This window comes from Dermacentor variabilis, chromosome 6 (genome assembly GCF_050947875.1).
Source record: "Dermacentor variabilis isolate Ectoservices chromosome 6, ASM5094787v1, whole genome shotgun sequence".
Taxonomy (NCBI): Eukaryota; Metazoa; Arthropoda; class Arachnida; order Ixodida; family Ixodidae; genus Dermacentor; species Dermacentor variabilis.
This window is the reverse complement of record NC_134573.1, coordinates 164,694,838-164,709,025: the sequence shown is the minus strand read 5'-3', so window position 1 is coordinate 164,709,025 and position 14,188 is coordinate 164,694,838. Positions and strand designations below refer to the sequence as shown.

Sequence of the window (14,188 nt, the reverse complement as noted above, 5' to 3'; positions counted from 1 at the left end):
CGGCATGGTGGTTGCTGGGCACGGCGGGTGCTGGGCAGCATGGTGGTTGCTGGGCACAGCGGGTGCTGGGCGGCACGGTGGGTGATGGGTGGCACGGTGGGCACTGGGTTGGATATCATCGTGGGCGCAGCACGTCAAAGGCAAGTTGTGTGATGAATTGAAGGAGCAGCCATTGCCATTCGGAAGCTCATGACGGGTTATCTTTATGTGATGTTGAGTCTTGTGAAGTGTACAGTCTGTATATACATGTTGCCAAGATGCGGCTAATTTCATGCCATAACAAATCAATATGTAAAGCACCATACTACGTAGCATATCATCACACTTTATTGAAAAAGCATCACTGGACTTGTACTGTATTTACTTTTCCACTCGCTTGCTCTGGCGTCCTGCTTGTGTAAAAGAGAGCTCCAAAGGTGCTTTCGCAGGGAAGCAAGGTGGTTCTCCGGATGTGGTGCAGGTGGCATCATTGGATGGCCACTTATGTATTTCGCCAGGCAGTCTAAAAGGAGAGTGCAATAAATATATAAGTAAATTGTTTTTCCAATGATTTCTAGCAATAAGTGAATGAAGGAAATCTGCTCTAACCACTTCAAAAAAAGTTTAAGATAACAAAATGCAGCAAATGTCACACACAAACATGCTACCCAGGACGCAAGCCAGCACAGGTTTATTTGCAGTGAGTGCATACACATGCATCACATTGTTTTGCAGATTTACATGGAATTTTTGTATGTTTTTTGCCAAAGGCACGCCTCTTCTCATCTGGAGGTTGGCTTAACTGCAAAATTTAGACACATGGGAGCTGTACTCAAAGCCTTATGGGGTGGATATTTGGCTTCTGATTTTGCATAATTTGTCTGCTCTTCAACCACCCAAATTCCTGTCAAATTCAGAGAGCCACAATTTGGCTACACTGTCTCTAACGCATGCAGGGGAGCTGCAAGGTGCAAGCTGTCTGATTTGTCCATTCTATCATTTGTTAGCTTTACTTGTTGCTCGTGCAGTTGGTGAGGAAGTCGTAACTTTAGCATTTGCCATATAGGCATAAAAGATTTCATGTAAAAGCTGTATAATGGCTGGCTTGCAAGCTTTATTTAGCTGCAAATGATGACAACTAATGTTTTAAAGTGAAGCTTTTTTTGCCTCTTCTCCCAACATTACGGGCGCTGCAGCTGCTATGGTCTTGTCATGCGTGCCGTTGGATTTCTTGCAACATTACTAGATGGCGCTCACCTCTGCACATCCTGACCGGCGCTGCTGCCCCAGCATTTCACCGTTAGTGTGTATTGCACATGCTGTGCTGGTTTTAATTTCTATGCGAGAAAAATGCAGCTGCTGGGCTGGGATAGTGTAAACATTAGAATCGTCCTTAGTCTGAAGAGAGCGCTTTGAGCTGGAATCTCAACAGTGTGTTGGCCATGTATGTGGAAGGAGCCCATTAACACGCGCCAGCAAGGCGTGCACTCGACGTCGAGGACACCCAGACTTGAAAGAAGTGTCACACAGAACAGGAGCGTCTTCGCTACGCAGTGAAATGTAGTGCAGACCGCGAATTTATGTATACATTGTATACATACAATTACAATAGCTAATTGAAGTATGCACAGCCTCATAATTCAATTAAAGTTTAATATTTCTGCCATGATGCGGCGCGCCATGTGAGGCAATGACAACGCTCCATTCCTTCTCAGAGATTATGAACAATGACTCGCAACAACGCCTCAAGCAAACACATCTCCCTGTGTGTTCTGTGGGCTATGCAGACAAACAGAAGTGGTGCATGCAAGGTAATGCTTAACATCAACTCGCCACTTTCGTATTGGACTAAACACTGAAAAAATTACAAACTTGCCACTAACATCACCGTTAATTATTGTCAATCAAAGCAAACAATGTGTGCTTCGTGTACATCGATTCTCACAGTGCATGGGATCTGCCATTTTTTTTCTACTTTTCAATCTCCATATTGCTACTTTGCTAAGGTAACCTACATCTTCAATGTAAAAAAAGCCCAAAGACGCATCTTAACGTAATACAGAGCAATCTTTCATGCTCGTCTGTTTAAAAAAAACATATTTATGTAGGAAATGAAATCTTCGGCAGAGTGTTGATGCGACTACAAGAGTAATTGGTACTTTGATCCATAAAACAATTGAATCTTGGCAGAAGAATGCCAGTTACAGCCACACTATACAGTCCTTTCTAATCCAGGCTGGCGGAAAGCGCTGGAATTCCGCATGATGCCCAGCACCTTGCTTTTCTTGGCACCGACAAGAGGCATGAAAATTTTAGGATGCTTTGCGTAGAACAAGATCAGCTATGCAGATCAGAGCGTACATGCGACTAATGTTCGAGGTGCTTTCTTTGTGTAGCAGTTCTTTCCTCATTCTTATGCTTAAATAAAATGAGATCACTGAAAGTATGCCGAAAGTGCTGATAGGCCATGTCTTACAAACTTCAATAATCAGAACATCTAAAATCAAGAAAGCGGCTGACAGATGGAATAGCACACAGTGGTATGAAGGTTATAAACATGGATGAGCTGCCTCAGAAAGGCTGACCAACTTTTGAGCTATCTTCGTCAAAAGTGGCCTGGTCAGCCTTGCCATGTTAGTTTTAAAGGACTAGTAGGGTGACATCACGTGCAGTTGTCAGTGGCAGCTGGTTGTAAAGGGAGAGACTTTAAAGAGAATGAGTGCTGTCGTCTGACGTCTGTAAGCATGGTTCCTAAGACGAGAGCACAAGACCGTGAGAATAGGAAGGCGGCGAGAAAAGAAACAAAAGAAAAGGAGAAAAAAAGAGATGCCAAGAGGCAAAAAAAGAAAGACAAGAAAAAGAAGGGCATGGGAGCGTGTTAAGGAAGTGAGGGGTTAGGGAGCATTCAGGAGTGTCATTGGCGGCATCTTTCTGCCGTTTTAGAAGAACTGGTCAGGCGGTCAGTGTGCGAGTAACAAAAAAGACCCCAAAAGATATCAGTTGAAAGAATGACTTGAGTAGCGTAGCAGCAACGCGTCGGGTAATGTTGAAGAAATTAAGATGGCGACAAGGAGTCTGGGATGCAATGTATGTGGTAGCTGGCAGGCAGAGGCATGGTGTTTTAGGGATGTCAGCCTCAGTAGCTCAACGCAGGTGTCGTCACAGTGGTATATAGAGCTGGTGATACCCTGTGTGACTGATGCGCAGAAAAACGTATCCTGGCATCTGGGATTTTGGATTGTGGTGGTGAGGGTGTTCAAAAAATATGATAGAAAACAGACAAAAGGGGGGAACTGAAAGTGGAATAACAAATAGGAGGGTTACATGAGCAAAAGCGGGCGGAGGCAGGTGTACATGGGAAAAGGGGTCATACAGTTGATATAAACATTAAAACACGAAAGAATGTATTAAATTGAGTAGTAAGCAGGTAAAAATTAGAAACGGTGGAATAGGTGAGGTTAAGAATTAAGTTTAGCTGGTGGCACAATGTGTTTTGCGCCTTGGTTGATGACATGAGGCTTTCCGATTTAAGTTACAGCTTTAAAGTTTTTAAAGATTCTAAGTTGCTGTGTTAAATTGATTCCCATTGGATGTAGGCATTTAAACTTGTGTATGAGGTATGATTCCAGATATTTCCTCTAGCGAGGTGAGCGGAAATTTGTAGTCTATAGAGCCTTGCTTTGTCACATATGACATGTTCATTGAAGTGGCTGGCTACTCCTTTAGGTAAATTGTTTTGTATCTGCGCGGTGACCGTTCAGTCTTCTATGATTTTTTTGTCCTGTCTCACCTATGTATTATTTGCTACAAGTGGCACATTCTAGACAGTAGACTACATTGCTTGAGTAATTTGATGCTGTACTTATTACTGTAGTAGTAGATTAAATGTTTGCATGTAGAGCACCCGGGCGCCCGCAGGGACTGGTTCCTAACTTCGTTGTTGTTTTTAGTTTGGCACATACAAGAATATCCTTAATATTATAGTGTTGCATCTCACGACTACTCTGGGCAGGGCGGGAAAAATCTTGTTTCTGGTTGCTGGTGAGAATTGGGTAGTATTTATTGAGGATGTTGTTCATGTTTGGGAGTGTGAGAATTTAATAGTAAGAAGAGGCGCTGTTCTTGTGATCCTAGGGTAGGGCTTGAGCACGTCGGCTCAATCAAGTTTGGTTGCATCGGTGCAGGCTTTCTGAAGGGCACTCTTTGGGTGGTTCCCGTTTGATAGGGTTTCTTTAGGGTGATCAAGTCTATCTATGTAGTCTTGGTTTTCAACACACATGTGACGTAGCCATGTGCTTGGCCTTTAAAGATGCCTTCTTTGCAATGTGGCTTGATGGTGGCTTGTATATTCTAGGTACTGTTGTTTGTCAAAAGGTTTCCATACAGCATTGTCATTAGTGTCCCAGTGTCAATGTATATTGTTTAGTCCAGAAAGTTTATGCGCTCCACTGAAGATTTTGATGCGAATTTTATTGTTGGCTGAAAAGAATTTAGAAATCCTACATATTTATCTAGGCTGTCTTGACCATGTCACCATATTATGAATATGTCGTCTATGTATCGTAGGTATGTGTGGGGCCTGTCAGTGCAGCGCAATAGGAAGTCTGTAGAATCCCCATAAATATGTTCGCATAAATATGTTTTCCCATGTACATCTGCTTCCGCCCGCTTTTGCTCATGCCACCCTCTTATTTGTTATTCCAGTTTCAGTTCACCCCCATATTTGTCTTTTCTTTATTCTATTTTTTCGAAACACCCTCACCAACATATTCCAAAATCCCAGGCGCCAGGATACCTTCTTCGGTGCCTCAGCCACACAGGGTATCGCCACTTCTGCATACCGCTGTGACGACACCTACGTTGAGCTACTGGGACTAACGTCCCTAGAAAGACCGTGCCACTGCCTTCCAGCTACCCTATGCACTGCATTCCAGACTCCTTGCTGCCATCTTAACTCCTTCTAAATTATCCGACGCATTGCTGCTATGCTACTCAAGTCATTCTTTCAACTAATGTCTTTTCGGGTTGTTTTTGTTACTCGAGCACTGACCGCCTCACCGGCTCCTTTAAAGCCACAAGAACATGCTGCCAAAGACACCCCTGAATGCTCCCTAACCTCTTGCTTCCCTAACACCTTCCTATGCCCTTCTTTTTCTTTTCTTGTTCTTTCTTTCCCTCTTGGTCTCTTTTTTTCTCCTTTTCTCCCCGCCTTCCCACTCCCACTATTGTTCCTACGTCTTAGGAATCATGCTTACAGACATCAGGTGACCGCGCTCATTCTCCTTCAAGTCTCTCCCTTTACAACCAGCCACTCCCGACAACTGCATGTGACGTCACTCTACTAACACTTTAAAACCAACATGCCGAGGATGACGAGGCAGCCTTTGAGAAGATAGGTCCTCCTAACGAAACGTTGGCCACCCTTTCCGAGGCACTTTATCCCTGTTTATAACTTTTACATCCCAATAATCAGAATAGTGTTTTGAAATTGCATGGCTGTGAATGCTGCAGATTGTAAAGCAGCACATCAGTTGACCACAGTCAACACTTTGGACGGCAGTAGTTTAAAAAGCTTCTTTTAGACCATACAATTTGCCAAGCTGTGTCGGATCCCAATTTTCTTGAGAAGCATTATTTCAAAAAAGTGAAATGAAAGCTGCAGCGTGAAAAGCTACAATAACGCACGCCAAGTCTACATTAGAAATTTCAAAGACAATGAGGTGCTTAAATGTTCACTTCTGTTAAGACAATGAGCAGCAGGTGAATGCAAGCTATCAAGGTCCTGTCAAAATTAACCGCTCGTGTAGCCACCCGACTTTCTTGATTGTTTTTAATTGAAACTGATTATGGGGGAAACTTTGTGGGCGATTTTCGCCGGAAACCCATATCCCGAAATTATCTTGTGCTGTTTTTCATACCCACAGAGACATTTAAATTGTGTGTCAAGACACAGTGCATATACAGCAGAAGAAAAAGATATAATATATAGGCACTTGCCTCATTCTTGCTTTGGCATTTATTGTCGCTCTGTATACATCATGTAATGCTAACTCATTCAGATAACTTGTAGATATGCAGTTATGTTTCTCAAATGAGGTGACTGTTGACTTACTCTTCAAAGCAGCCACTTTCTCCGGTGTTGCCGGAAGCTTCCAAGATGCGCGGCACATTGTCCGGCAGGCCTGTCCAGTCAGGCTGCTTTCACCTGCTTGCACTGGTGTCCACAGGTGCCATGCCACCTCTAATGGGCACTTTCCGTCGGAAGCAGACTTGAATATGTAATGCCACTTGTTGAGTGGCATCACAAATCCCACACCAATCTGTACCTGCAATAGATATGAAGTGTTTTTTTCCTGAGCAGTATTCTTAACACTAAAACGCACTTGTATAAAACAATATGATATAGGTTAATTAGATCCGTCAATTTCTGATGCAACTCTATAATTTCCTATTTTTGCCCCTCGAACAAGTTTAAAAAAAACTGGGGTTAAACCCAACCTCACCAAGAAATTCATTTTTGTGTAAAGGATTAAACTAATAAAATTTTCCCATTTTAAGGGCAGCAAACACTCATATTTCGTACAGTCTAACCTTGCAATAATGAAATTAACAGAGAAAGCGAAACAATTGATTCAAATAGGCGCACCGCCATGCAGAGAACAGTGCAAGAACGAGTGACGTCAAGGCCTCCAAGATTGCAGTGTCACACGGAGAACAGTGCAGCACGTTACCTAGAGACCTACGCGCGCCAGTCTCCAAAATCCACCACCATCACACACTACATGGCCTTGTTCTAAAGAACATTGGAGACATGCCTTGAAAGTAAGATTACCCTTGCATGGTTGAAAACAAGTGAATTCCCTTGTGGGCTCTGAAAACCACTCGCACCACTCACTCATCTCAGCAGTTATATTTTCGTCATGACTAAACTGCAGCGACGAATGCGCCAAGTCCCGTCACAACTTCAAACTTCAGAACTCAGTGTGCACGCTCCTTTTACTGCGACCAGGTTTGAAATGTTTGTTGTAACAGTACAGCGCTAGTACAGCGGCAGCGGAATTCTCTTTAGGGACAATTGCACCTTCTACATCTTTTTGTAGGTTTTTGCGCAATATGTGCGTTGCTGTTTTTTGTCATTAAGCCCTTCAGTTGATGTCTAGCGCCCGTTCAGACTGTGTCTCTTTTGTGTGTGTGTGCCCTTGCACTTGTCATGATGTCCAAGTTCAGCTACGACCAACTAGAACTAACTTTTGCATTAATCAGAAGTACATATTAGCACGCTTTATAAAAAGCCAAAGGATTAGCACTATGCTGACCGGAAATGAGAAATGGTAAGAATATTCTGGCTGAAAACAACATTTCATGTTTATCAACACTGACGGGCAAGTAATTAAGAAAGTTGGTGTACGTTAATGTTTACCTTTTGAGTGATACAAGGGACAGAAAGAAGACAACAAGACACAAAAGCTACCAATTCAACATTAATTTTGGTGCAAAAATTTAAGATAATATTTATACTGCGTGTGCCCTTGCACTGCACAAGCGATCTTTTAAGACAAAGGGCACAAGTTGCAATACAAATGTACAAAATCATGATAAACAGTACTTGCATAAAAATAGAACAAATAAGCACGGAGTGCTCACTATTCCGTGTCATTTAGAGAGTATTCCTCTTTGTAATGCAATCATAATGAGCACTGGCTGACAGATGTCCCTCTTTTTTAAATGGTATGCCTCAGTGATATTGTTGATCAATCGGTTGCCTTAAGTAAACAAAAGAGATGAACAATCTAAATCTGGCGTACATCACCAGTTGTGTCAATGCATTGTCAAGTGGGACGAGCATGCTTGTCCCTTGAGTGAATAATGGTGCTCTCCTGGGCACATGCTTATACAGCGGCCAGTCTGCCCCATGTACAAGACCGTCTATTCTTAGTACGAAGATGGTGCAGAGTGGCCGAACTCCGCGGATTGCCAGCGCGCATTGCATGGCTGTGCAACGGAGCTAAGCGGCGCAGGCGCACAGGGGCTTAGAGGTGGGACTTCATGTCATGTGTCATCCGCTAAAGCATGGCGTGCTCCCGCACTTTAGCAGATGACACGAAGCTCCACATCCCCCCTGCGCCATGCACGCTGGCACTCCGCGGGGCGTGGTCACGCTGCGTCGTGTTCGTGCCAAGAGTTGACGACCCTGTGCATTTGACCAAACATACACATGAACAGAGGCATAGAATACACTACTAATGACGGACACAAGACATATTTAGTGGTAATTTATACAAATCTCCTTTGCCTGGACGCCTTTCTCAATGCGCTTGTGGAATGCTATGCACACATATTTCGAGAGAAAAAATAAAGTAGGCAGGTATGCCGCACAGTCCACAAGTGAACTGAGAAAAGCGAGCAGGCAAGCGAGGTACGCTTGGTTAAACATACCACGAAATATGTCTAGTGTGTGTTAGGGGCAGTGTACTGCATTCCAATGTTAGGAAGCTGACAGGCCAGGAACTAAATATGTACCAAAGAAATCACCACATTTTACTGAGAAGACCGGCAGGCTCGTCTGACTTGGCCGTGCATTGCCGCGATAGGGCTTTAGGCCAGATTAAATTAGTTTATCTGTTTCCACCCACGGTGAAAAATTGACAAGAGAAATCAGAGAGGCATACCACAAGACGTGTGAGCAAGCCCCCATTATGAATGCATGAAAAAAGGCGTCCTTTCTAGATGACAAGGGATAGAAATTAGTCGGACTATTCACCTTTTTTTACGCAAATACTGTTTATTGTGATTTTTTGCCTTTGTATTACAACTCACATTTTCCTTCTGAAGGAACTTGTGCACAATATAAGCACACATTCAGTGTTATTTTTATTCCTTCTATCAAAATATTCAGTCATCACTGGTCATGTTGTATGGTCTCCCTTCCTTCACTGTGTAAATTTTGTCCTCAAGTTATACGAACTGACTGGCAAACTCAAAACGACACTACAAATTTCACCTAGAGGATACGACTGGTTCTCAGAAAATGCACCAATACGGCGACAGGTGTCTGTTGGCACACTGTAGCAATAATGGGTGGAAGCTACCTTTGACATTGCTGCAATACATCAGTTGTCACATGGCTACAACCCTTAAGAAACAACAGAAATGTAAGTGCACAGCAAAAACAAGCAGGTTCATCAACCACAAATTTGACTTCAGCAGCCAGAACATAGACAGTTTCATGTAGCTAAAGCATTAACTAATATGTGGAAAATACATGCACAAGCACCCTTAGCTTGAGATACCTGCATACCAACATAAAACCATGAGTTGCAGTGCATATGATGCTTGTTCTTGACACTAGTATTTTGTGAAAAATACTTTTTGGATTACGTACCATGCTTTCAATTCATTTGCCCAGTAATCAAAGGCTTTTGACAGCATTACACTTTGTACTTGCTAGTTGAAAATATTCTCACGTGAACAGCACCAAGCAGAATAAATAGAAAACTGCCCACTGTGCTAACCAAATATGTGGAGAGACCCAAAGTAATAGAATTATTTCTGGACCGCCGTAGACTTAGAGCTTGTTGGCTGATAGTCACTATTAAAATTACACCACTGCCAAGCAGATGTTCTGTGTGGTGCTGTTGAAATCAAGTTCACTTGATGAGCAACATAGCAATAACCAGCAAATGCTTTAGCAATAGCGAGCAGGCAATCTTGCATGTGCAAAACTGCATGCTTATTTAATGATAGTGCATCAATAGACTGAACTATGTACCAACTATGTGGTCTATGCAGTATAGACAAAGTCGAAAACGATGCAACTGGACACAGACTCTGCCACAATGCCTACTTGCATGAATGGGTATAGCTTAAGAAGAATATAAATAAATGTAGAGAAAGAAAGCAAGCTTACTAGAAAACTCTTCACTGCTGTAGTACTTACAGCAAAGTGAATACTGGCCTTCATTTACCATTTAAAGAAATTCAAGCTCGTGTCTATTGTTCCGGGAACTTGAGAAATAATTGGGAAAAAATGGAGAAGGTTGGGCTAGTTGGCGTTGACACAGCTCCTGTGACATAGTTACTAGCACAAACAAGGCGTACGGAATAAAGGTCGGACTAGCCAAAGCGGTAGACTTCAACTGACAAGCTTTATTCAGAAGAAACATGCAAACAGGCCACCGCATGCTCAGTTAATGTGGAGACAGATGCATAAACGAATGTGCCACATAGGGGATAACGAAATGCACATAGAAGCTGATAAGCATCCACAAGAAGCCATTACAAAGCATTCACCAGATTTTTCTGAAGACACAACACTTATTTATTAGCTGGTACCAGTGATGGAGTGCTTATGCATTCATCAGCAGCTTTCTAAATGCAAAACACCTCAAACATTTCCCTATATAACTGCCTGGCAAACTGACTGAGCACTTGTGTGCTATGAAAACATGGGGAGCACTTATGGGTACTTTAACAGTGATCAGCCAAGTAGCCAGCGCCTGTGAGAGCATTTACAGCATTCCGGTACTCCCCAAGCCACTCATTCAGGCACCTGTTTGTTCAATATACCACTTTCCACAGGGAAGTGCAATGTAGCATACCACCACTACATTTCAGTTAACAAAGCAGGTGACATGCTCCTTAGTGCATGTACTTTGACGCCCGGCAATGTTTACCAACTTGCATATTCTTGTGAGCATTAGCGGTGCTGAAAAAATGCCTACACCAAACTTGTTCGCCACCTTTCTTCTAGGCGGTGGGACACCCTGTGTATGTATGGCAGAGCTGCACGGCTACCACTGGGACATGCGTTACTGCACGTCCAGTGGGCAATGTGGTAGTGCTAATGACTTTCTTGTTGTGCTGGCTTTGCTGTTAAAAACATTGTGGGTGTTTTCGAACAGTGTTCAGTAGGACTCAAGTTCACACATGAGTTGCCAGAAGATGATCACCTGCAATCATTCGATATTCGTATAATTTTAAATCATACTTTCCTTATTATATATACTCTCTTAGGAAAACGAAGCCCTTGCTCGACTACCGTTTGGCATACTCCATGTTAAAGGATGCATAGCTCCTAGCTGCCCGAGAGCTGTTCTGGTTAAATCTTGTGCACCAGGTTTCCTGCAGCGCTCAGCAACAAGCGAGCCATTTATGTAGGGCCGGGTATCTCGATAACACTTTGGTGTAAACTACTGGGAGCCTCATTAAAGAGGTAAAAACAGATCTGGCAGCTGCTCGGTGCAATAACGCACGTGCCAGTGGGCGCCCTGTGGCTGTGCCATCTGTACATGGGGTGTCCCACCACCTAAACAATGTGGCAAACCAGTGCAGTGTAGGTGTTTTCTTCAGCGCCACTAGAGCTCGCAAGAATGTGCAGGTTGGTAAGCAACGCCGGGAATCAGGGTACATGCACTAAGGAGCATGTCACCCACTTTTTTAACTGCAATGTGGAGGTGGTATACAAGATTTCACTTCCCTGTAGAAAGTGCTGTATTAGACAAAAGGGCAGGTTCTTGAATGAGAGGCTTAGGGAGCACCGGAATGCTGTAAACACTCTAGCAGGCACTGCCCATTTGGCTGACCACTGCCGAAGATGTGCTCGTAAATGCTACCTGTGTTTTCAAAACAAGCAAGTGCTCAGACGGTTTGGCAGGCAGTTAGATAAGGAAATATTTGGTGTTTGGCATTTCAAAGGCTGATGATGAATGTGTAAGCACTCCTTCACTGGAACTCACTGATAAAGGAGTGTTTGTTGTACCTTGAGAAGAACCTGCTGAATGCTTTGTAATGGTTTGTTGTGGGCAGTATTGGCTTTGTTGCGCATTTGGTTTCCTCCCATGTGGAACATTTATTTATGCATCTGTCTGCAGATATTTTTGAGCATAAGGTGGGGCCTCATTGCGTGTTTTCTGAATAAAGCTTGTAAGTTGAAGTCTAGTGCACTGTCTTGTCCAACTTTTTTCAATTAGTCTTGTTCGTGCAAGTAAACCTCACAATAATTGTAATACCAATGTTAAACAATGGTAAGCATGCTGCATGCTTAGACCTGTGACATATTTGGCCCATTACACTTTTAATCCTTTCGTGTGCAGAAACTGCACAAGCGTGTAGCCTAAACGAAAAAAAAAAGTGGATATAAAAGGTGTAACACAGGAAAGTTTCAAATCAATAAAACAAAATAACAAGAGGTAGATATAATGTGTACTAAGCAAAATAAAATGTAACGTGCAGCCAAGTGATTGATGCAAGAAAAAATAAACCTCAAGACATGTTAGGTCTAGTTTTAAAGTGAATAAGGTAATGTGTACATAACGTCTACAGACACAAATAAGCAGCAAGTTGAATAAAGTTGAGCAGATATTTAGCCTATTTAGTAAGCACTGCTGAGTAATATGTCCATAAACTTATTGACGAATGATACAGAGATCCTACTTTTGCAAACACATACACTTCAGTCATACCTGACCAGACCATCCGATTACACACAGTGCTGCTGCAGCCATAGCTCCTCCCTGACGTGGACACTGTTGTTGGTCACGGCCTTGCCCCTGCAAGATAGGTTCTGTGTTAACTTATAGCAGTGGCACTTTAAAGAAGTCATTGTGAACACATGCAAGGAGCACAGAAAAAGTCACAAAAACAATGTTTGCACCACTGCAGGGTGGGAACAGAGCACAAGGTCAAAGTTACTGATGAATATTGTGATAATAGGGACCTCTTCATGACAAAATTTTTAAGACCTACAGCTACAGTACATTACAAACAAATGTTTGTTTACGTAACAATTCATTTTTTTTTCTATCAGTTAAGCAACTTTCCCTTGTCATCTCTAGTTATGTCAAAACACCTTGTCTCAAAACGTAAGCTGTAGTAGTAGCAAGCCGTAATTGCTTAAATTTTTTTGCCTGAACCCTATGAGGGAGATTTTGTGCGCGACGGCTTTGAGCGAGAAAACGGGCCGTCGCGCGGACATATCGCTCGTTCTTTGTCGCCTGGTTCTGGAAATCTAGAATTCGTCGCTCGTCGCCCAGAAGTGCTATGAGCGAACAGACAATAGCGCGAAGCCGGAATTGTACATCAGTCGAGTACTACCGCTTGTTGCACGGAACAAGCAAACGACTATTTTGATACGTGCAAGGTTAAGAACCTACTGCAAGACTTTAAAGAAATGTTTTACGCTGCTCCTTTGAGTAAAACACAGCAAACTAAATTAATAAAGCACACTTTTGGCCCGTATTTGCTGCCCTCATACCGGCAACACCGGGGAGACGGCTCTCAATGTCGTCGCTCGCATAGGGTACGACTTGTACGGAACGAGCTAGCGCGACACCCATCTACATCGCGTCTCTGTCGCGCGCAAGACCGCTCGCATGGGGTACGACTTGTAGGGAACGAGCGAGCGCGACAACCATCTACATCGCGTCGCTGTCGCGCGCAAGATCACTTGCATGGTGTTTATACTTTTTCCCAATAACTGCTCACAAACCGACAACCGCGTAAACAGACATTATTTTCAACCTCGAAGCATAAGTAAGAGAGGAAACGTCATTGCAGTAAGAATAGGTAAAGAGGCAGATGAGTCTTTATTATCCAGCTTTAGCAGAAAAGTGGCAGCTCGCGCAAATGAGGACTGTTGCCGAACCTAATCCCTCTCACCGGAAGGAAGCGCTCACCAAGACTTTCAATTTAGCATTAAGCCAATAAACTTGCGCGAGCAAATTATGTCAACCAACGCTCAGCAAGCATCGGCACAGTCAATGTCGTCGCGGGAGTTCGATTTCTTACGCTCGCAAGGCACTCTAGGCACACACAAGAAGCAAGCACAGCATGCGTGTACTCACCTTTTAAATGGTACGATGCGGTCGAAAAGCGCCCTCCAAATTGCCGGAGCTGCAAAGTTATTCCCGCATACATGCAGTTGCGTAGTGGACGACCTGCGGAACGCTAATAATGCGCATCATTTCTTTGCGGCGCCCACCGAACTCTCCACAACCACCACGGACAAAGGGAACGCACTCCATGGCATGAAAATCGTTGGTCCACGTTTGCCTGGCGCACCACGCATACCGCGAGTTTGCAGCGAGACACAAGCTATCTTCTGGCACTTTTGTGCACGCGAACTATGTCACAATTCATTACAGCAAACGCAAAAACACGATCAAACAAACACATCGTAGCAACTCGTACGACCGACAGCACATGTAAACAA

At 43.4% G+C, this 14,188-nt stretch overlaps 1 protein-coding gene across 2 annotated transcripts; it reads right to left on the bottom strand.

Annotated features, from left to right (window-relative positions):
* Positions 1-305: 305 nt before the first annotated feature.
* LOC142585661 (uncharacterized) lies at positions 306-14,188 on the bottom strand. 2 transcript variants are annotated; one of them, XM_075696596.1, is made up of 4 exons: positions 13,821-14,188; positions 12,441-12,527; positions 6,092-6,305; positions 306-502 (listed from the first exon to the last, which is right to left on the bottom strand). In XM_075696596.1, the coding sequence occupies exons 2-4, from the start codon at positions 12,480-12,482 to the stop codon at positions 327-329; spliced, it is 432 nt and encodes a 143-aa protein (XP_075552711.1). In that variant the 5' UTR covers positions 12,483-12,527; positions 13,821-14,188; the 3' UTR covers positions 306-326. The 2 variants fall into 2 exon arrangements, with proteins under 2 accessions (XP_075552711.1, XP_075552710.1); XM_075696595.1 differs by lacking the exon at positions 13,821-14,188 and adding an exon at positions 13,232-13,332.

Coding starts and splice junctions, on each gene's coding strand:
- LOC142585661 (XM_075696595.1), bottom strand. CDS start 13,273: ATGCGAGCGACGACATTGAGAGCCGTCTCCCCGGTGTTGCCG. Junction 12,528..13,231: donor CCGTCTCCCCGGTGTTGCCG/GTATGAGGGCAG, acceptor CCTATCTTGCAG/GGGCAAGGCCGTGACCAACA. Junction 503..6,091: donor GAAAGTGGCTGCTTTGAAGA/GTAAGTCAACAG, acceptor CTCTCCTTTTAG/ACTGCCTGGCGAAATACATA.